This window comes from Bos javanicus, chromosome 28 (genome assembly GCF_032452875.1).
Source record: "Bos javanicus breed banteng chromosome 28, ARS-OSU_banteng_1.0, whole genome shotgun sequence".
Classification (NCBI taxonomy): Eukaryota; Metazoa; Chordata; class Mammalia; order Artiodactyla; family Bovidae; genus Bos; species Bos javanicus.
In genome coordinates, this window is record NC_083895.1 from 10,839,890 (window position 1) to 10,863,060 (window position 23,171).

General features: G+C 42.1%; 1 protein-coding gene across 1 annotated transcript in view; it reads left to right on the plus strand.

The window, feature by feature from the left end:
• The window catches only part of ACTN2 (actinin alpha 2), a 78,554-nt gene extending 56,191 nt beyond the window's left edge, over positions 1-22,363 (plus strand). The window contains exons 12-21 of the mRNA XM_061404929.1: positions 1,511-1,661; positions 5,429-5,537; positions 7,644-7,784; positions 9,410-9,592; positions 12,346-12,480; positions 13,405-13,584; positions 14,462-14,608; positions 16,482-16,547; positions 18,651-18,809; positions 20,312-22,363. Coding sequence (XP_061260913.1) covers positions 1,511-1,661; positions 5,429-5,537; positions 7,644-7,784; positions 9,410-9,592; positions 12,346-12,480; positions 13,405-13,584; positions 14,462-14,608; positions 16,482-16,547; positions 18,651-18,809; positions 20,312-20,470 — 1,430 coding nt within the window. The 3' untranslated portion in view covers positions 20,471-22,363. The remainder of the gene's footprint in view (positions 1-1,510; positions 1,662-5,428; positions 5,538-7,643; positions 7,785-9,409; positions 9,593-12,345; positions 12,481-13,404; positions 13,585-14,461; positions 14,609-16,481; positions 16,548-18,650; positions 18,810-20,311) is intronic.
• The last annotated feature ends 808 nt before the right edge of the window (positions 22,364-23,171 follow it).

Below are 23,171 nucleotides of genomic sequence, written 5' to 3' on the forward strand. Positions count from 1 at the left end.
CCCACACTTAACTACACAGCTAGGCCTCGTCCTCCTTAAGGCCCAGCCTCCTCCTGACTCACCCTACTTTCCTCTGTCTGATTCCACAATCATCTGTTTATTCCCTAACTGTGGGTCAGACAGCCCTGGCCCAGAAACTAGCTTCTGCAGATAGAAGTTTTATTAAATGCTACAAAAGCAACAAAATTTCCCACTTAGCAAATCTGCTTGCAAGGAAAGAACACAAGGTATGGTTTTCTGTCTTCCCAATGCTCTTGTTTCACTTAGATTCATCTGCTCCTTTCAGGCCTCACAGGCATACCTGTTTGCATGGCTGTGATGCTGTGCTTGTGCTATCATTTAGACTCTGCGCTCTTTGCTGAGGTAGAAGAACAGAACATCCCCTCGTGACATGATCATCTATTTTGAGAAAGGACAGGGAGGTTTCCCTCATCCTTTGGGTTCCTTTTGCTGTCGTACTGCTTGACTGTCCATGTTGCACAGAAAGACGGTCACACAGACGTGCAGCCAGGCAGGTTGGCCTCCTAGCACTGACACCTCCCAACTGTGCACCCTGCATGCTTCTTACCTCTCAAGGCCTCAGTGTCCTCTGCAAAGTGGGGTAACAGTCGTCCCTCCTTCACAGGGTTTTTGTGAAGATTTAATGAGTTCATATTTATAAGGTATTTCAGTTGGCATTTGGCACATAGTGCTGTGTTGTCATCATTCAGTATGTGAACATTTGCTTTCCATGTCTAGCTTTGTGGAATTACATTCTTAAAGGTCATCAACCAGGGAATAAAAATGGGTCCAGTTATAACCACAGAACTTGCTTGACTTAAGAAATATTTGTGGCGAAACAGTTTCAGAGAGAAATTTTTCTGTTGTTATTAGAAAAAAATCACAGGCTGCATTTAATCTCAGTAAAAAATAAAGTTTTCAAACAAGCAGAATCGGGCTAAGATGGTTGAACCCATGGGCAGACAAGTAAGAGTACACGTGTTTTGTCTAATAATCCCGGATAATGTTCATGGGCTAGTAATTACTAGCTTAACTGAGCATCACAAGGAAGTCAGGTACTTCTTTAGGAATAACACAGACTTGTTCTTTAGAACGTGCTCAGTGTGCTTTCCGGGCTTCCCACTCACCTGGCAGTGCAGGAGACTTAAGAGATGGAGGTTCTATTTCTGGGTCGGGAAGATCCCCTGGGAGAGGGCACAGCAACCCATTCCAGTATTCTTTCCCGGAGAATTCCATGGCCAGAGAAGGCTTCAGGCTACAGTCCCTAGAGTCGCAAAGAGTCAGACATGACTGAAGTGACCTAGCATGCACGCAGTGTGCGTTCCACCGTTCTAGAACACACAGGGGCTCAAGGCCTCCTTAGCAGAGTGACAGCCTGAATTCTAGCTGAGATATTATCTCTGCCTCTTCAGGGCTGTCCTTCTTTCTCCCTTCTCTTGGTTTTCTGAAATGACCCAGGACTTTGCAAAGAGGCCAAAGCCCTCACACTCCCTTGCTGCAACCATTGCAGGCAAAGAGCAGATCTTGCTGCAGAAGGATTACGAGTCGTCAACCCTGACGGAAGTTCGGGCTCTGCTGCGGAAGCACGAGGCCTTCGAGAGCGACCTGGCTGCACACCAGGACCGTGTGGAGCAGATTGCCGCCATCGCCCAGGAGCTCAAGTATGTGCTGCCTGCGGGCTCCGCCGCTGACATTGAGCCCTGGGTCCCACCAAGGACCCTACAGAGAGCTTCCCCAGGCATTCCCAGGGAGGGGGCTGTGGGGGCCCGCCTTTCCTGTCCTTTCCTAAATGTTGATCCAAGCCAGAGGATGCTGTGATGGGATTGGGCCTGGTTTTTTTTTTTTTCTTTTTTCCTAAGCTTTTTATTTTGTATTGGGTTTTTTTTTCCCCCCTCAACTGTATATTTTGTATTGGGGTATCAGGGCTTCCCTGGTGGCTCACACAGTAAAGAATCTGCCTGCAATGTAGGAAATCCCTGGGTCAGGAAGATCCCCTGGAGAAGGGAATGGCTACCCACTCAGTATTCTTGGCCTGAAGAATTCCATGGACAGAGGAGCCTGAAGGGCTATGGGTTCGCAAAGAGTCGAACACAACTGAGCGACAAGACTTTCACTTTCAGATAGCCAATTAACTGTGTTGTGGTAGTTTCAGGTGAACAGCAAAGAAACTCAGCCATACATATACATGCATCCATTTTCCCCCAGACTCCCCTCCCATCCAGGCTGCCACATAACATTGAACCAATGTGCTATATGGCAGGTCTTTGTTGGTTATCCATTTTAAATATAGTTCGGTGTACATGTCCATCCCAAACTTTTAACTCTCCCTTTCCCCCATCCTCCCCCCACCCGGCCACCATAAGTTCATTCTTTAAATCTGTGAATCTGTTTCTGTTTGGTAAGTAAGTTCATTTATATCATTTCTTTTTAGATTCCATCTATAAGGGATGTTATAGGATATTTCTCCTTCCCTGTCTGACTTCCTTCACTCAGTTTGACAATCTCTAGATCCATCCATGTTGCTGCAAACGGCACTATTTCATTCTTTTTCATGGCTGAGTCACAGTCCGGGTCCTATTTTTTTTTCCTTAAAGAGTGACACTGACTTTTGTGCTGGCCCTTTGGTTTTGGTAGCGTCCCTGTGTCCATCCATCGGGCAGCACCCTCACGCCCAGCACGGGCAGCTCCACTTCCAAGAGGATGAGAAACGAGCACTCGGGATGGGAGCATGGCTTGCAAAGGGGGCCTCACCCAGGCCTGGGTGCATGAGATGCCCCATATTACCCCCCGCCCCTGAAACCAAAGACCAAGATGCCTCCAAAGGAAGAGATATTAAGGCCCCACTTTCCTTTGTCATCAAATAAGTGCCGTTTCATTTTCATGCTCTTTATTTTATGAGAGGAGCTAGCATGAGGTCGAGGCCAGGGTAGTTCAAGCCCTGGTGGGTGTTGTAGGTCCCACTGATCCAGACGCTGCCTCTGGCTGTGGCCATCCTTCCAGAGAGGGGCTGCTCTGTTGTTCCTAAGCCTTTTTTTTTTAAGATCCTTGCTCCTTTTCATAAATACAGAATTCCATTCCCTACTTCTCTATCCCTCATTATTACCACTGATAGATCTGTACACTTTTTAGAGCTTGTCACATAATGATAACTTTAAACAACCAATAATAAATGTTTTTTATGATAATGTTACATTTTAAGACTCTCATGTTTCTCCCTTTTGACTGGAGTGAATTCCTTAATTAACAGAGTTGGCCTCTTTTAGAACTATCTTCTTATTCAGCCTTGCCCAAATATATTCTTAAATATTTGTGGCTTTCATATCCAGTTTTTCACTGTATTTGTGGCTTTACCATTGTCTTATTTCTTATGCTTCTTGAATGTTGGCCATCTGGCTGCTTGTTAACAATTTCAAATAAAAAAAGGGAGGGAAACACAAGCAATTTAATGTTATATCATAGTTCCCATAAATAATTTGGGATGGTTTCAAATATTGCTCATAAAAATTAAGTAACAATTTTATATTATTATTATTCCTGGTATCCCCAATGTGTATTTCTTTACTCACTCAAGAGAGGAACCACAGAATCTAAACCTGTGTTCATCTTACTATTATTAGTCTCCCTTTCCTTTTTACCTTTTCTAAAATAATGAATGTTTATGCAGTCCTCAAAGTACAGAAGAAAAGAAAATACCCTGCACAGCTATGCACTCCCTAAGTCCTTGGAATTCGGTATGTGTAGAGCTGCTGCTGCTGCTGCTGCTAAGTCGCCTCAGTCGTATCCGACTCTGCGTGACCCCATAGACGGAGGCCCACCAGGCTCCCCCTTCCCTGGGATTCTCCAGGCAAGAACACTGGAGTGGGTTGCCATTTCCTTCTCCAATGCATGAAAGTGAAAAAATAAAGTGAAGTTGCTCAGTCGTGTCCAACTCTTAATGACCCCATGGACTGCAGCCCACCAGGCTCCTCTGTCCATGGGATTTTCCAGGCAAGAGTACTGGAGTGGGGTGCCATTGCCTTCTCCGTGTGTAGAGCTAGTATGTATGAATTAGAAAGAGGGATAAATGTTCGCCCTGATGATAATCACAGAAAGCTGTGATTGATGCCTCCACTGTGGATCACTAGAAGGTTCCTGGGTTTTTAGTTTTGAAGTCTTTCTGCTCTTTAATAGTTGCATTTGAAGAGCCATATCGTTTTCACTTTGTATTCAGGGCTAAATGTATTGCTGTCATGTTTTGGTTGGTTTTGATTTTCTGGTTATAATAATCAGAGAATCTCAGTCCATCTCAGTGGTGTGTGTCTGTGTGTGTGTGTCTGTGTGTATGTGTGTGTGTGTGTGTGTCTGTGTGAGTACGTGTGTACAAAGCTGCTCTTAAGAACTGGATTCTTTAGATGATTGGGAGCTTCTTACCCACAGAAAGCACACTCACATCACAACACATGCATCTCCTTTATTCAGAAACAGTGACATTCAATAAAGACAAGTTAATTTTGTTTAAGAGAATAAAAAGCAGGTTAACAGGCATTGCCTTAATTTAGAGTCGAAAGAAGGAATAAGCTTCAGGGAAATGGATTTGGTCCGATAGGAGGGAATTTCCTAAAAGCCTCACTTTGGACCGTTTTGAGGCTTGCTTTCATCCTAACTAAAAGGGTGATTAAATTTTGTCCAGGATTCAAACTTTCTATCCCCAGAGACACTAGGTTTACTTTCTAGTCAATAATTTGCTTGAATGGTAAATTCAGGTTATCTCACCTCACAAAGATCCCATTAGGATGTACAGCAGGGCTGGTGAGGAACAGGGACCCCTGAGGGAGAAGTCATGGTGTCCCTGCTGTCACACGAGTGACATGAGTCAGTCCTTGTCAGAGAAGAAGGGCTTGGTGCTGCTGGGCTCAGAGTCCCAGCACCTCCGCCCCCTGCCTTCCCCCCGGGACGTGGTGCTCTGTCCAGCCTGGTGCCCTTTGAGAGGAGCCAAGGACACAATGGGGTGCAGGCTGATCCCCCTCTCCCTCCCTCCCCCATGACTCATTTGATGTTCCCGTCACCGTGGCTTCAGCACGGTCCCTGGGACTGTCCTCAGGTCAGATTCTTGGCTTCATTTACAGGTACATCACCACTTAAAAATAATGCACTCCAGGGGCCCGGCCAAGAAAATGAAGGCAGAATAAAGTTAACCTGAGGTGTCAAGAGGACAGCTTTTCTCTCTGTTTAGAAATCTGTTGACCAGCAAGAATTTTCCTAATTCTTCCTGTGATGTCAGAGAATAGCGATCATGTTTGCAGTGCTGAACAAAACCCTGAAACACCCTGCTCGTTCTCCATTACATCTTTTTTTTTTTTTTTTTAATTACTACCAATTTATTTTGAGCCTGTGTCCTCTTTTCTTTATGTCATCTGGGAAAGTTATTCTTCGTTTTCCCTTCTGATAGTGAACTGGACTATCACGACGCTGTGAATGTTAATGATCGCTGCCAGAAAATCTGTGACCAGTGGGACCGGCTGGGAACGCTCACTCAGAAGAGGAGAGAGGCCCTGGAGGTGAGTCTCCAGGCCACCTGTTGGCATGACACCTTCTAACAGAGGTTCCTTTACTAACTCACTGTTATTCATTTTGTTTTTCTGTGGCATGATGTGTATAAACCAAAACAGATTGTCTGTGGACTTCCCTGGTGCCCCAGTGGCTAAGACTCTATGCTCCCAATACAGGGGTCCCAGGTTCGATCCCTGGTCAGGGAACTAGATCTCACATGTCGCAACTAAAGATCCTGTGTGCCACAACTAAGACAGAGCACAGCCAAATAAAATAAATATTAAAAAAAAAAAAAAGCATGTGTAGTGAATAGAGCTTCTACAGAGAACATGAAAAGCAGGAGAACAAGGAAAATGGAAAGTTGGTAGTTTTGTTGTCATTTATCCATATGGCAATGACATGCCTTTTTGAATTAAAAATACAAAAGTCCAGTAGTAATGAGATAATGGTATAAACTCATTTTTGTGAAATAATAATGGCAGTGAATTTCCCAACATCCTTATCTAAGAGTAAATTGAGCTGAGACTGAGTCAGGAAATAAGGAAGAATGGAAGTTGAGACATTCAAAGGGAAGATGGCAACACATGTTGAGGTAAGTAAAAATGGATGTGAAACAGAATCAGGATGAATCTGGCCCTATTCAAGTATAAGACTTGGAGAAACAGAAGTAAGTGGCTGGTTTTTAGCTGAACCTAATCATCTCTCAAGATTTCCCTGGTGGCTCAGTGGTAAAGAATCTGCCTTCAGTGCAGTAGATAGAGGAGACACAAGTTTGATTCCTGGGTCGGGAAGATCCTCTGGAGGAGGGCATGGCAACCCATTCCAGTATTCTTGCCAGGAGAATCCTATGGACAGAGGAGCCTGGTGGGCTATGGTTCATAGTGTTGCAAAGTCAGACACAACTGAAGCGATTGAGCATGCACACATGCAGTCTTCTCTCACCATGGAAGACTCAGACGACATGAAGAAAGAAGCAGTTAGCAATTTTCTGAGTCTTTTCACCCTGACTCGATGAAGCTTTTAACATGTGTAATATCAGGCTTCCTAGATGCGAACCAGCTGTTAATATATTCACTTAAAGAAAAACGATGAGAGAAAGGATGGACCAGGCATGTGACAGAGAAAGCTCAAATTTTTTGAACAAGAGGAAAAATGACTCCCAACTATGGAAGAGTTTTAGATTCCAGATGCCTCCCTGCCATAGGAAATGAGCATAATATTGTTCTCTGTGACTTGAAGCCTTGTGCTTTCAAATGGCCAGAAAGGCAGAGAGGTTCTCTGAGTTAAATTCTGAATGAGGATTTAAGAACATGAAACTGTAGTTCCTCCTGTCCTCTCTAGGTAGGTGACTGTTGGGAAAGGCACAGTGTTGATCATAAAATGAGGACGATACCATGAATTTTCTATGAACCAGCATGGTTAGAGAATCAGGTCCTCTAACTTCTAAAGTGTACTTTAGCTGAAAGCACCTTACTGCATACTCTATGTGGATTCTTAGTCTTCAAAAGGTAGGATGTGGGGACTTTCCCGGTGGTCTAGTGGTTAAGAATCTGCCTGCCAATGTAGGGGATATGGGTTTGATCCCAGGTCCCTGGGAAGGTTCCACATGCCACGGAGCAACTAAGCCTGTGCCACAGCTATTAATACTGAGCCTGTGCTCTGGAGCGCATGCTCTGCAATAAGAGAAGCCACTGCAATGAGATGCCTGAGAACCACAATGAAAAGTAGCCCCCACTTGCCACAACTGGAGAAAGCAAACTCGCAGCAACAAAGACCCAGCACAGCCAAAATAGATAGACAAATAATAAATAAATAAAAATTTTAAAAAATACAAGAGTAACAGGTGGTAGAATATTTTAAATACTTTCAGAACATTGTGACTCTGGATGTAATTAAATCCACCTCTGATTCAGAAGGCACTTCAGAGACCTGCAGGGCTCAGCCTAGTCATTTGGACATCAGTTAATCTTTTTGTATACACATGCTGATAATGGGAGGGTTGTGATGGACGAAATGTCAGATAATAGTTTATTGCTTTGGAGTGCATCTTTACATGTTCCGAGAACTTTTTCTGATTTAGTCTATGATAACACTGACTTCTATTTAATCTTCAGAGAACTGAGAAATTGCTGGAAACCATCGATCAACTTCACCTGGAGTTTGCTAAGAGAGCAGCTCCTTTCAACAACTGGATGGAAGGCGCCATGGAGGATCTACAAGACATGTTCATTGTCCACAGCATTGAAGAGATCCAGGTAAGTGAACACAGCTCTGTGTTCCCACTACTAGAAATGAATCGTAATTTCAAAAGAGTTCTCTCTTTTGTTTTGTCTCATTTTTTAATTAAGAAAAATGTGGCTGGCGACATCCCTGGTAGTCTAGGGGTTAAAACTCTGAACTTCCACTTCAGGAAGCAGGGGTTTGCTCCCTAGTCAGGAAACTAAGATTCTGCATGCTGTGCAGCGAAGCCAAAAACACACACGCATGTATAGGACTAGAAAGCCCAATGTACCCTTTGACCTTTAGCTTAAAAATGTGTATACTACTCTGCTACAGCTAAATTAACATCAGCCAAATAAAGGAGAATATGTCTAAAAGGGTATGTTCTTTAAAATAGAATGTGAAATCATATGAGCAGAATAGACATATATGCTCTTGGACTTAGTCACAGCAAATGATGAGTTTATTGGCTGGTAAGTTACCTACTTTGCAGTGTTCGCATTTACTGTTCATTAAAATCTATGGAATTTCACCAGACCATAAAGCATAAAAAAAACACAAACCAGCACCTTCTACTTCCCACAATCCGAAATGGTCTGCTTTGGATCTCTTCTGGAGCATCAGAATTACAAATAAGACTTAAAAGTGATTTAGGGAGCTAAGTTCCTCTCAAATAGCCAGGACCCAATTTATTTAGAGACCATTTGATGTATAATGGAATATAAAGAGAAAATACTGTTGGATCATCAAAAATAATCTAGATATAAAAGAAATAGTGAAGGTTGGGATTTGAACCCAACCAAGGAACAGGAATTTTTGCCAAGGAGCATTCTAGAAGGGTTTGTACCTGGTTGTAGGGGGGAAGAAATTACTTCCTTGAACATGGCCTTTGTCTTGTGAAAGAAGCTGTGACAATGTTTCTTGCATGCACTCTTAAGCAGAGGTTGGCAATCTAAAATCGTTTTTGGAATAAGTGAGACATCAAAATATTCCTTGGAAGCCATACTTGATGCGTGAAGTAGTCTCTTCATTTAGTGAAAGGTGTGCTGGCAGCTGATTGGTTGCAGCATCTGTACTGAGTATTAGCATGGCCCTGGAAGGTGGTCCCCATGGCATCTACATACAACTGAACATAAGGAGCTGCTGTTTTACCCTCTAGGGTCCAAGGATAGGGTTGTTAAGTGGAGGCTTTATAAAGCCTGAGGGGAATGAGTCGGTTTCTGTGGCCTTTTTCTTTTGCAGGAAAGGGAGGTACTTCCTGGTGGTCTGTAGGTTTAAAGGCAGCAAATGGTGGGTTCCTTTTGAGGGGCTAAGGGTAAATAAACCCTGGTCATTAGGAAAGGCAGCTAATTTAAGTTCTGCGCGTTGCTGGTGAGTAAGACCTAAACAGTAGCTGAGCATCATGATTAAATCAATTATGGTTTTTAAAAGAAGAAAACAATTATTTTTTAAAGACTTTGGATTAATAGACACCAGTGAGTCATCAGGAGGTCTTTTTTCCCCCCATTTCGACGAACTTGACTTTTGTGTACCAGATAGCTTCTCTGAGACATTCAGAATTTGTCATCCACTGGAGAGTCCTGCAGTTGTAAAGTTATTTATATGCCTGTAAAATTCACTCTGAAGTAAGTCAGGTTTTCTCCGCTTGTCTCTGGCTTAGAGCTTGATCACTGCCCATGAGCAGTTCAAGGCCACGCTGCCCGAGGCTGACGGCGAGCGGCAGTCCATCCTGGCCATCCAGAACGAGGTGGAGAAGGTGATCCAGAGCTACAGCATCAGGATCAGCTCAAGCAACCCCTACAGCACCGTCACCGTGGACGAGATCCGGTCCAAGTGGGACAAGGTGGGTAACTGAAGGTCCAGGGGTGGGCAAGGAGGGTGTGGGGTGAGGCGGATGTTCTCAAGCTGAGGTGGAGAGAAGAGGTGAACCCCTGGGGAAGTTAGAGTGACTCCCTGGTGATCAGAGTTGCCCTTCACCCCAAATTTCACAGTTGCATTAAAAGAGAAACTGAGGCATAGTAGCAAGTTTAAGCTTTTTTTGAGCAAAAGTCAGTTTGAACTGGGCTGCATCCAGTCTAGCAGACAGAAGGGAGCTCCAAGGAGCTGTACAAAATGAAAGACTTTTATAGGCAGAAAAGAGTAGGAACAAGGAAGTTACATGGCCAAAAAAAGAAGGTTGGTTATTGCAAAGTTACTTCTCTTTAGGGGTCTACCTGGCAGATGGTCGCACTAGTGCTGATCAGGTGATTCCTGATTCACTGGTTTTTAAGATTCCATTTCTGGGAGAGCGGAAATTGTATTTAAGTCTAGGTCTGGTGGAGTGGGATTTAGCCTAAGCGACTCTATTTTGGGCCTGTTGTCTTGTTTTTCACAGATGAAATATGTTACACTCTTCAATACCTAAATACATTTAGCAGTTTCTATGATCTGTAAGAAAGTAGAAATGATTGTCCTTAAGGAAAATCTTCTCAGTGTTAGCAAACTCAGTACAGGTTGTGATACTAAAACTATTTTTAAAACCCCAGCTGAAAATTTGGTGGAATCCATTTTCTGCTGGTACTTCATCAGAGATTTTTAAGAATATGGGATAGACATGTCCTGAGTGTGTGTGAATTTAAAATGTGGGGAAATTACTTAGGAAACTGTATATGGGGAACCAAAGGACTCTCTGCTCATTTACTGCCACTTATATTTTGGGAAACTGTACAGATTTAATTATAGTCCAGTGGGATCATTTGAACCCTTTTGTCTCATTCTTAAGAAAGATTTATTTTCATGGTTTAAATTGTAGCACGGTTATCTTAGTAGGCTGCTAAGTCTTCAGTAAAGAAGTCCAGCAGGTGGATTTGAGGTGGCTTGCTATAAAAACACATGTAACAACTGTTTAGTTATAAACCATGCCAAAGAGAGGGGAAAGAAACAGGTATGGGAAAGAAAGTGTTAAACTGAGAGTCAGTTACTGCTGCTGCTAAGTCACTTCAGTCGTGTCCGACTCTGTCAAGAACACTGGAGCGGGTTGCCATTTCCTTCTCCAATGCATGCAAGTGAAAAGTGAAAGTGAAGTCACTCAGTCGTGTCTGACTCTTAGCGACCCCATGGACTGCAGCCTTCCAGGCTCCTCCGTCCATGGGATTTTCCAGGCAGGAGTACTGGAGTGGGGTGCCATTGCCTTCTCCACAGAGACAGTTAAGTTCTTGTTAAACTGAGAGACAGTTAGTTCTTGTTTCTGAACTTAAAATTAGCTCTGGTCTTCAGACAGTCAGAGTAAAAAGGAAACGGTGTTGAGCTGAGTAGTTTCCTTGGGCAGAAAAAGGGAAATATGTCACTTCTTTTCTTAAAATTTATTTATTTTTTAATTGAAGGATAATTGCTTTACAGAATTTTGTTGTTTTCTGCCAGATATCAACATGAATCAGCCACGGGTATACATATGTCCCCTCCCTCTTGAGCTTCCCTCCCTTAAAGTGAGACAAACTCTTCTCCTGTCACTTAAGTTATAGAGCAAAATTTTCCAGAGGGAGTTTTGTAAAAGGGACATTGAATAGTAATGTCTTTTTGCCAGTACACACAGAAAAAGGCTTCTGAAGTAGCTCTTTTGTCTGTGGATCCAAAGAGAACTCAGGCATAGCATAAAATATAAATCACAGGGTACAAATGGAATGGAAAAAAATATGGGCCAGGTGGGATCCTTTCTGGTGGGCCAGCATCATACAGGGTTGAGCTCATGAACCTGGCAGGGGTTCCCAACTTTTTTGTGTCTTAGATCCCTTTGGTAGTCCAGGGAAGCCTGTGGCTCCTTTCTGATAAAAATATGTATACATTCATAAATAATATTAAAGGTTACAAAGCAAATAAATTACATTGAAAAATAGTTATTAAAATATATATGCATATAACTGAATCACTTTGCTATACAACTGAAATTAGCACAACATTATAAATCAACTATACATCAATAAAAAATAAAAGACCAAGAAAATGTATTTTTAAAGTTGGAATATACTACCATATTTTAAACCTAGGTCTAATAGCAGACCTAGTAAATGTGAGTGGTGATGAGTGTCCATCATATTTTGAGAGGTAGGCAGTAACTAACGTATGTAAGAATGTGATTCCTGTTGTGATAAAGTCACAGTGGACTTGGTGTCCATATTCATAATCGAAGGAAATGCTCATTTTCCTCTGGAGCTGGGGAAAATAAGGATGTCAGTTTTGGTTCATTCAAGTTCACAAATCCTCTGCACTCTGCACCCAGCCCTGCAACCTGCACCGCAACCCCCACCCCCCCCCACCCCGGATTAGTGCTGCAGGCCGGGAACCCCAAGTTAGACAAATGGTCAGCGTCCCTCATGCAGACTTAGCCTTTCAGCAGGCACTGGTGGCACTGGGTGGCAATCAACGCTAGACTGAGCTCCCCCTTAGTCCCTAAAGTAGGGAGCACACTCCCCTTCCTCCCCCTCCCCCTTCTTCTCCCTCCCTCCCCTCCCACTCTGCTCCCACCCCTGCCCTCCACCCACCACCATCTTGTAACCATCTTGGTTACATCTCCTGGACCACCACTGGCCTCTAAGCCCTGTTGTCCTTGAATCCTGGCAGGTGAAGCAGCTCGTGCCCATCCGGGACCAGTCACTGCAGGAGGAGCTGGCCCGCCAGCATGCCAACGAGCGTCTGCGGCGCCAGTTCGCTGCACAGGCCAATGCCATCGGGCCCTGGATCCAGAACAAGATGGAGGTGGGTTGGTGCTTCAGAGAAAGCATGTCACGGCCTCCAAATCGGTCCCCAAGCTGACACAACCACTGGTGTCCACTCAGTGCCATGAGAGCCCTGTCCAAGTCACCTGGGTCTTACCCTGGGTGGCCCCTGGGCTGTTGAAGCCTGTGCATCAGTTTAGGGGGGTTGGGGGGAGGGCGGGGTGCTGGGGGAGGGTGTACACGCACCGAAGGTTGGGAGGCTGTTCTCGCTGTCATCCATTCATCTTGTCATTAAAAATGGTGATGGGTCTCCTTCTCAGTTTTTAGCCTCTGCAGGACCTAGATTCTAAACCATCCATCCCTAAGGAGGATGTGTGAAGAGTCACAAATACTTGGCATATTCAGAACCTTTAAGGAAAAGTAATCTTTGAATGACAATTGATTTCTGGGTTCATTTTATTACCAAGAGCAGCCAAGAGATATTTATTGACCTACTGTTCTTTTTTTTCTCTGAGTCCCCCCTCATGGTGATAAAATGTTGGCTTCTTTCTTAAAGAGGAGAACATCTAAAAATCTAGGAAATTCTTTTGACCGCTGATGAAGCATCTAGTGGTCTGAAATCTGTCTGGCAGCCACATTCCTGCAGACCATCCCCCAGTCTCCTCGAAAAGAGGCCGCTTCAGGCATCCGTCTTCATTGGAAGAGGCTGAAAGGCCTCCTTTCTTCATGGATCTTGGTTGATTTTTTTTCTTTTCCTATTCTCTAGATAGATTAGAACTAGGGCTTCCTTCATGCTGTGGTACTGCCCTATTTCCTACTTCATCTGAAAAATAAGGGACTTTGGCTGCCACCTAAAATGCTGGTGTAGCTGGCATCAGAAGCAGAACCAGGAAGGATGTCGCCCACAGAGTCATTCGAGAGGCTGGCTCACCTTGTCCTCCTCCCCTGCTCTTGCCTCCACCAGGAGATTGCCCGGAGCTCCATCCAAATCACAGGAGCCCTGGAGGACCAGATGAACCAACTGAAGCAGTACGAGCACAACATCATTAACTACAAGAACAACATCGACAAGCTGGAAGGCGACCATCAGCTCATCCAGGAGGCCCTGGTCTTTGACAACAAGCACACTAATTATACTATGGAGGTACAGCTGCCGCACAGGCCTGCGGCGCCCTGGTGTCTGCCTGTGACCATTTCACCTGGTCAGGGTGTTTTCCGCCCACATTTGTCTCTATCTGTTCCTGTTTCGTTCTACAAGTATGAACGTGAGGGATCATTAAGCCTTTACTGTCACTGCATGTGAAATCATTTTGTGAAGTAGATCAAGCACTGTGTGTGGGTGATCAGTCGCTCAGTCATGTCCAACTCTTTGCAACCCCATGGACCATAGCCTGCCATGCTCCTCTGTCCATGGGATTTCCAAGTCAAGAATACTGGAGTGGGTTGCCATTTCCTTCTCCAAGGGATCTTCCTGACCCAGAGACTGAACCCATGTCTCTTGCATCTCCTACATTGGCAGGTGGATTCTTTACCACTAGCGCCACCTGAGCAGCTCAAATCAAGTGCTATATAGTTGTTATTTATCAACATCATCCTTTGTCATCATTGTTATCACAACAGTGAATTCACTGCACTGCTTTGGAGAAACTCCCAGGAATGGGACTGTTCTATTTCTACCAGTTTGGCCCAGTTTGATCCTTCTGGGAGCCAGTGGGTATAATCCAGGGCTCATCCTGCTACCTGGTGAATAGAAAGGTGTTCCTAGTGACAGAAAGACTGTACACTGTACATTGTATTCTACAAGGTGCTAGTTGTCACTGTTAGAACCCTGCTCCTCACTTCTGAGTATTTCCCACTATAGAATCTTGAAAGAAAGTGCAAAAGTAGAATTTAAAAAAAAATGTATCGAGAAGTCCTACTTGTCTCCCTTTGGGTTGACTCTCCTGTTATGAAAGCGAGCAGGCGAGATTGACCTGCCGGGAGAACCTGGAGCTGATCATTTGCTGTTTTTCCCTTGGTAGCACATTCGTGTGGGCTGGGAGCTGCTGTTGACGACTATCGCCAGAACCATCAACGAAGTGGAGACCCAGATCCTGACGAGAGATGCGAAGGGCATCACCCAGGAGCAGATGAATGAGTTCAGAGCCTCCTTCAACCACTTCGACAGGGTACCTCACTCCTACTTATTTGAAAGGCAATGCTGGGGACATCAAAAGACATATTTGAAATAGCAGTCATACTGTTATTTTTAAGTCGTCATGTCCTTAAAATTTACTGGGAAACAGGATGATTAAGGCCAGAGGAAAAGAGCCACTGAAATGAAGTGTGCTAAGTTCTGATGTTGCTCAAGGTGACATCAGACAAGGTCTACGTTTGTGGGCCCTTTTATACAGATCACTTAACAAATGCCTTTGTAGTTGGGAGCAAAGCAAGATTTATTCTAAGTGAAAGTACATCCTTAACAGAATATAGTTGAAGGATTTAGGTCATTTTCTAAGCACTTAAATACAAAGCTGTAATGTACTTTTCCTAATTAACTATTTAGGTAAAGCACCTGATGAAAATTAGCCTACTCTTTTGCCATAAAACTTAATTTTCTTTTTTAACGAACAAAATCAGCTCATGAAATGTTATGAGGAAAATGTATCAACAAAATGATGACCATATAAAAAGTTTAGTGCTACCCTTAAAATATTATCTAATATTTTGATTTGAATATAATTGGGTAAAACCAGTTCTTCACAAGAAAATGCCGTTTGCTTATCATTTAGTTAATAGTGACTCTTAAGGCCACATTCTATTTGTTAAAAGATCCCTAACAAAGTATATTTCATTCTTTTGCTCAGGACCCTGTGTATGATTTACAGGTATTAGTTAAATGGTTCTTAAAATGCCTGTGGACTAGACCAGCCATATTCAGGCCTATTAATGAGTTCAGAAAGTAGACTTCTGATCAGGGACCTGAGGCATAAATAAAGTATTATATACAGACATGGATACTAAAGTTATTTTGGCTTCAGCACAGCTGTACTGTTGATGCTATCACACTGACCTGACTTCCTTCAGGTCGGGTCTTTTTCCTTCCATGGAGGGAAATAATTGACCATTGTTCCTGCATATATCACCTGGGCTTTTAGGAGGACAGTTCCGCTTGTTTGGGCCACTTCAGAGAGGGAAAATCCACATCTATTTGAATCCAGGGTAACGAGACTGTCTCTTGCAACAAAGGTGCAAAGGAGGACAATGCAGAACCTGCCAAGTTTAAAAGTTTAAGTAAAGCAACTATAGTCCAATAAAAATTAATTAAAAAACAAAAAACCCAGCTTCCCAGTTTCAGTGAATAATTTTCATTCATCTAACAAGAACTCCTTTCAAACACTTGTATACCTGTGGCGGATTCATGTTGATATATGGCAAAACCAATACAATATTGTAAAGTTAAAAAAAAAAAAAAAACTAAGAAGGAGTGAAAAATTAAAAAAAAAAAAAAAAAAAAAAGAACTCCTTCCATACTAGCTTTCCCTTCCCGCTGCCCAGTAAAAGAATTAATAGAAGTTTAAGTTAAGGATTCTACATCTTGGAGGGACTTGGGCCTGAGAGTGGCTGTAGGGTAACTGCAGCATGAATCCTAGCCCTGCTGTCATCTTTGGGGGACTTTTACAAGCGAGGTCTGCCTGGGGCCTCAAGAGTGTGAGGCATTCTCACAACACTTACATTGTGTTCGGTCATCAGTGGGTGGCAGTGGGCAGCTTCTGACATAGTCATTTTCAGTAGCACTGGGTATTCCTCCTGCTTTCTAAGGTGTGGTCTCCATTTCTGACTGCTGTTTACCTTCCTTCCCTACTTTTTCCTTTTTAAGAAATTATTTTGTAATGTAATGTCCCTGTGTTGGGCCTGTCCTTTCTGTAAATCAGACCTTTAAAAATTCTTTGGCAGATGTCAAAGTGTCCCTTCTCTTGCTGGATTTTGTTCCCTGGTCAAGTCGAGTTGTTTATTTTGCCTCTAACACTCAACTTCTTTCTTCTTTCTTTTTGTTGAAAGAGGAAGAATGGTCTAATGGATCATGAGGATTTCAGAGCCTGCCTGATCTCCATGGGTTATGACCTGGTAAGACAGAAGTTGAAATTTTACTACTATGATATTTTACTGAGCTTATTTAGGTTTGTATTTTAGAAGACAACTGCCTTAAACTGTGGCAGCCCACTTGGGATTGTTTCATTTACCAAGGTTACTAGGTAACATTGACAGTTTGCCTGGTACCATATGAAAATGACTTCCTGGAGTCAGAACATATATTTTCATTCAGTCATTGGTCAGCTGGTTTTTCCCTTGTGAAGGAAGATAACATAAAACTTTCCTGATGGTTTTTAAACAGCATTATTTGAGAGATAATTTACATACCCTACAATTTGCCCATTGAAAGTAGACACTTCAGTGGCATTTCCTCCTGATTTTCAAAGTGTTTTTTCCTCTAGTATTTTAGAAGGTAAAAAGTTTTTAGTGGGCTTCCCTGGTAGCTCAGTGGTAAAGAATCGACCTGCCAATGCCAGAGACACAGGGTCGATCCTTGATCAGAGAAGATCCCATGTGCCTTGGTGCAACTAAACTCATGCACCGCAACTACTGAGCCTGTGTTCTAGAGCCTGGGAATTACTACTGCTGAGCCCACGTACCACAGCCACTGAAGCCTGTGCATCCTAGAGGCTGTGCTCCATAACAAGAGAAGCCATCACAATGAGAAGCCTTTGTGCAATGAGAGAGTAGCCCCCACTCTGCAACTAGAGAAAAGCCCACACAGCAATGAAGACCTAGCACAGCCAAAAAATTAATTAATTATTTAAAAAAATTTTTAAATCAGCTAAGAAATCTTACATTTCCCTGTGGGTTGTGAGTACCTGTATTAACCTTACTTCTGTGTTACCTGTTAACACATTACTGACCAAAGACATATTAATATGTCTTTTGTTACCTGAACATTATTGACTGGAAATGTGAGAGTGATGTAATTTACGTCATCATGCGAAGCTGTTAGAACTTAAAATTGGTCAAGGGTTCATTATGCAAAACTTAACAATTGTTGTTATCATTCACATTTTGCCCCATTAGCTTCTTGTCCCAACTTGTATATATTATAAACACAAGCTTATTACCATAAAATTTTTTAAAATGATGCATAGCGAAATTTTGAGTGAAGAATTTTTCAATGAATTTTATGCAAATTCTTTCTCTGATTGTCTGAGTGACATGTATACTTTAGTATCTCGTAATATGATAGTTCTTCCAAATATAGTTCTGATTCAGATGATGTGAAAATTAGACCAACAAAAAGACAAAATATCTTAGTGATTGATTCTGATACGGAAAGTGAAAATGAAACTCATTGTGCTGGAAGAGACTTTATATAGGTGTCAGGTGTAATTATTGAATGTAATAACTCGCAAAGTGTTAGTGAAGTAACGTATTAATTTTTGGCCAGTCAAAGCAAAAATCACTGTCCTACAGGCTTTAGTTTCTGCGAAAATCCCCCAGTCAATAATGACTTAATATGTAATGTTAAACATAAATTACTTTGATGCATCTCCCTTTTCAAATAAGCACTGTCAGAGCCCGCCTCTAACCTGCCTTCTCTTTGGCAGTATTATTCTTCTCAATTATAGCCTGAGAAAAGGCCTAAGTCTCTGAATTCTTCTTCCATAATTATGTTAAGTCCCAAGGCAACAGGGCTTCCCTGGTGGCTCAGCAGTAAAGAATCTGCCTGCCAGTGGAGGAGATGGGAAACGTGGGTTTGATCCCTTGGTCAGGAAGATCTCCTGGATAAGAATATGGCAACCCGCTTCAATATTCTTGCCTGGAGAATCCTATAGACAGAGGAGCCTGGTGGGCTACAGCCCATGGGGTGACAGAGAGAGTCAGACGTGACTTAGCAACTAAACAACAACAACCCAAGGCGACATGGATCAGAGAGAGAGAGGAATTCGGACATCAGGAGCTTCCGGGTTGATGCTGTAGCTACATTTCAAAATCCGTTAATGACAGTAAACTTAAGTCGCCCATAAGGGGAATCTGTTCCAAACATGGAAGGGAAGTGCAGGGAATATTTAAGTTTTCAAGCAAAAGGGAACTTGCATGCCAACAGGTAAAAGCGGGAAAGCAGCACAGTTAGGAGTTGTGGACTGTTGAAGTCAATGTTTCCTTGCAACCTTGCCTCAGGGTGAAGCTGAGTTTGCCCGAATCATGACCCTGGTGGATCCCAACGGGCAGGGCACCGTCACCTTCCAGTCTTTCATCGACTTCATGACCAGAGAGACGGCTGATACCGACACGGCCGAGCAGGTCATCGCGTCCTTCCGGATCCTGGCTTCTGACAAGGTCTGCATCGACACATTTTCTTCTGCCTTTCTGACAGTCTGCTGCTTTATTCCAATAAGAATGGAAGCAATGTTGCAAATAATAATGATTTTGATACTGCTGCCTTTTATACCGCATCCACACTGAATTCAGAAAGCACTTAAACGTAACGCTGGTGTACTGGGAAGAGGCTAAACACAGACATTCTGTCTTGGCATTTGTGCTTGGTCCTTATGGGGAGTTTCATAGAAGGAACCAGCAGTATGAATTTTGCAGTTTTTTTGTGTGTGTTTTTCTGGTTCAACCCTACTTTACATTCTGGATTGGTAGATAAGATTTCTGAAAGATGAAACAGTGCAATTCAGATGTTAGAAAACTGAGAACCTTCTCCCAAGGATCAATGACACTGACTGTGCCCAGCCCTTGGAGCAAAGTTGAATAGAGCCATCCATTCTTTGTAAAAATTGGCAAGTTTTTCATTACATGTAACCTAGAAATTAAGTAGGAGTTTAATTGCAAGTTTAGAATTTTCAAATCTCCCAAAACAATATTAAAACTTTTCAATATGTATAAGTTCAGTTTGGGATATGATCCCTTTGTCTTGTGTTCTAGCTGAAAGGGAAAGGAAGTTAGGATTCTAAAACACATCGGCTTGGCCATGTTTATTACCTTAAAAAAAATCTTATCTGACAACATAAACTATCTTTAAAATAATTATGTTTGTTTTAAAATGAATCCTTTATCATGTGGATAGGGGTTGAGGGGAGAAGGTCCAACTGGTTTAGGAGATAATAAACCAAGGCTTATCTAACACACCCAAAGCCCTACTATATATTACAATATATTTGCTCTTTATTTATCTTGACCTATCAGTCTATTTTATGAGAATTATCCTATTTTCTCTTGGACATTTGACATTAAAAAAAAAAGACTCCATTGTTCAATGTCAGTTTAGTTTTGCTTTAGAAGGAGTTTTTCACCAGTGGCAACATGCCTCTAGTTTTTTAATAAATTGTGTAGGAAAGCAAGCACATATCACATGTATTTTTTAAAAACCACATTGATCATTTTAAATTAAATATTCCTATATTTTCATTAGTGTATGGTATAAACCAACCTCCCCTTTATCTTTCTGTATGAAATTTACATCATAGTATTTTTCACTAATATTATGGCTCAATTTGAGAAGTGTTGATGGTACTGCTCCCTTTGCCTCTATGAAGCATTTTAAATTTCCCACTGGCCAGAAGACAAATTACAAGTAAAACTCAGCCTTTGGTTGGCTGTCTGGTACTGTGCCTGTTAGACTCCCTACCTTTAGTCTTTTATTTTTTTATCTTTATCTTATTTTAGAATATAGTTGATTAACAATGTTGTGTTAATTTCAGGTGTATAGCAGACTGATTCAGTTAATCCTTTTTTTAACAATTAAACAAATGCAAGAAGTATGTCAGTATTTAAACCATTTAAGTTCCAGTGTGTCTTGCCATTGATTTTTAAAACATGTGTGTACTGTTTTCCAGCCATACATCTTGGCGGAGGAGTTGCGTCGGGAGCTGCCCCCAGACCAGGCCCAGTACTGCATCAAGAGGATGCCTGCCTACTCAGGCCCAGGCAGCGTGCCCGGAGCCCTGGATTACACCGCATTCTCCTCCGCACTCTACGGGGAGAGCGATCTGTGAGGCTGGGGTTTTGTAGTCGCTGATTAGAACGCAATAAAAGCTGAAGTCACAGTTTGTTTCTTGGAAACTTTGACAAGCTTTATTACGTTGTAGAGGGAGAACACTTTTTTCGCAACTCAGTTATTGCCAGCAGTGTAAGATGGCTGAAGTTAAGTTTTTCTAGTAGATGACATAGCGTACTTTATAAGTAGGTTTCTTTACTTCTGAGTTTTTAGCTAAGTGCAATGAAATATCAGGGGTTATAAAACAAAGCCAATCCTTGAGTAGTGTGAAATTAGGAAGACCTAAGGATAGAAGGAACATACAAAATGGGAAAATTCTGAAATACCCAAGATTCAAGACCAGAAAAATAATAGTAAATGTTTGACATTAAAAAAAAATTCTTCGTATATATAATATGTTTATATGGTTATCTCTTGGGGAATATATTTGGGATACTGGTGTTTTACTTTCTGGCTTATCCAAAGATTATATTTAAGATAAATGGTAACTGTCATCTCGTTAGCTGAATTGAATATTGTGAACTTCCAGAGAATAGAAACAGACACCCCAAAAGACTTTTAGCACTTAAAACATTTTAGGTAGAAATCATAGTCAGCTCTTCTTTATTTAGGACTACGTGGTCCAGTTAGTGGATTGCAATGCCTTACTCATACTGCAAAGCAGGAACCTCACCATGGAAATGTTTCATTGCCAGGGAGGAAGATGGAATCACTAGGTAAAATGTGTTTGGGGGGGATTATTTATTGATTCCAGGTTTCTGTGCTTTTTTTAGAGCTTGTTAGTATGTTAGAGTCTCACGAGATGACCATATATAAGTGCTCTGTTTTTAAACAAACAGGTGTCAATAGCAATAGTTATGATGGGGGACAAGTCAAAAGCTGCTATTTTTATAGCTCTCCAGGCAGAATTTCTCCTTTTTTTGCCTTTTAGTTTTACTATCTGATAAAGAGAAGGTGTTAGAGGGAGGAGTTGGTAGGAAAGGACTAATTCTCACCAACAGTAGAGGTAAGTTCTTTAACTGCAGAACCTTTACATACTTCAGGTGGATTCATTTTGTGTAGCAGGAATTCTTGATGTTTCTGCCCGCTCTCAGTGAGTGTCCCCACTGTGATTGGATGGGGCATTGCCACACCTCCTTCCATGTCTATGTGGAAGCCCCTTGCAGAGGACACCGATGGCTCCTGCCACCCATATCTGTCAGCTTTCATTCATTTTTCTGCTCATGCTGCTGTTTGCTGTACCTCCCCTGTTTTTCCATCTTGTTGACAGCTTGTAAAGAATAAAGCAGGAATTCTTTTTATATCTGAATCCTTAATGATCAGATGAATTACAAACAAACAAAAACAGTTGTAAATAGCAATTGAAGTGTTACTAGAAAAACAGTCATGTGCCTGTTAACCTATAGTCTTTTTCTTCAGATTTTTCTAGATTTCCACCAGTAGCTGGAAATGGGATATTTTCCATTCATGACTGTCCCGTAACTTAATATTTTTACACAATTGGCCCATTTAGAACCTTCAACCTTTGTAAGTTTCATTTAATTTGCTTCATTTTATTAAGTAGCTGATAGTTTACAGATTTCTGAAATCTGAGTCCTTGAGTTCAGTGCCAGACACTTTTGGGGTGGTGTTTAGGTGAACTGTGACTCCTTATTCTACTTCATGCAGGTGCTATATTCTAGCTGTATAGGGAGAAAAACGGGAAGATATTCTGCCTTTGAGGCTACTAGTGGGAATTTGTGGTGTTTTACAATTGGTGTAGGTGGTTCATCTTCCTAAAATTTTAGTTTCTTTACAACATTCAAGCAAGAGAATGGATCAACACTATCTGCTAACAAATGAAAAAGGGAAATAAACTCTGAAACACTTAATAAACATGTTTGTACTCTCATTTTAGAAGTTATTTTTATTTCTGAAGCTGAATTATTGATTAAACTTAATTTGTAAAAGAAAAGGAATCCCTGTTTTATTATTATTATTATTTCAACTAATAACCAGTTTCTTTGGTTAACCACAAACTTTCCTCACTTAAAATTTCCATCATCACTTAAAACTCTCATTTGGTTTAGCATTTGCCTTGTTTAAAGAATTAGAGACTGGCTTGTTGGGTAGAGGGTAAATTTGAGATGAGGAATTAAGATTGGCCCAGTTAGAGGTGAGTGATGAATGGACTAGGGAACTAAATGGATTAGGAAGAAATTTTTACCCCAGATATCATTTCAGAATCCCCAGTAGGTATTTTGAAAGTGTATGGCACCCCGAGCCCTAACCCCAGAGCTTCTAGTTGTGAAGGTCTGGGTTAAGACCTGGACATCTGCCGGGGTCCAGCCCCGGCTGATCCAGGGTATTCGAAGCGGGGACGGCGTCGGTGAGGATCAGGATACAATAGCTTCAATTAGATATTAATTAGAGATGTAAAGAGTAATAGAATGAGGATAGCTCAGTAGGAAAATTCAGTGGAGAAAAGAGGCTGAGTAGCTTGGTTTACGTGGGAGACCAATAAAACTTCAAGACAAGAACTTTGCACCACTTACGTAGGTCGCAGGCGTCCTTCCGTTCTCCCGAAGGAGAGGAGACACTGAGGCCTCCCCGGTTGGATCTTAGAAGCCCAGGCATAATTAGTAACCATGGCGGGTTCCGTGCTCCAGATGGAGATTCAGCCAGAGTGAGACAGAGAGCGACATGGGGAGACCAGTATT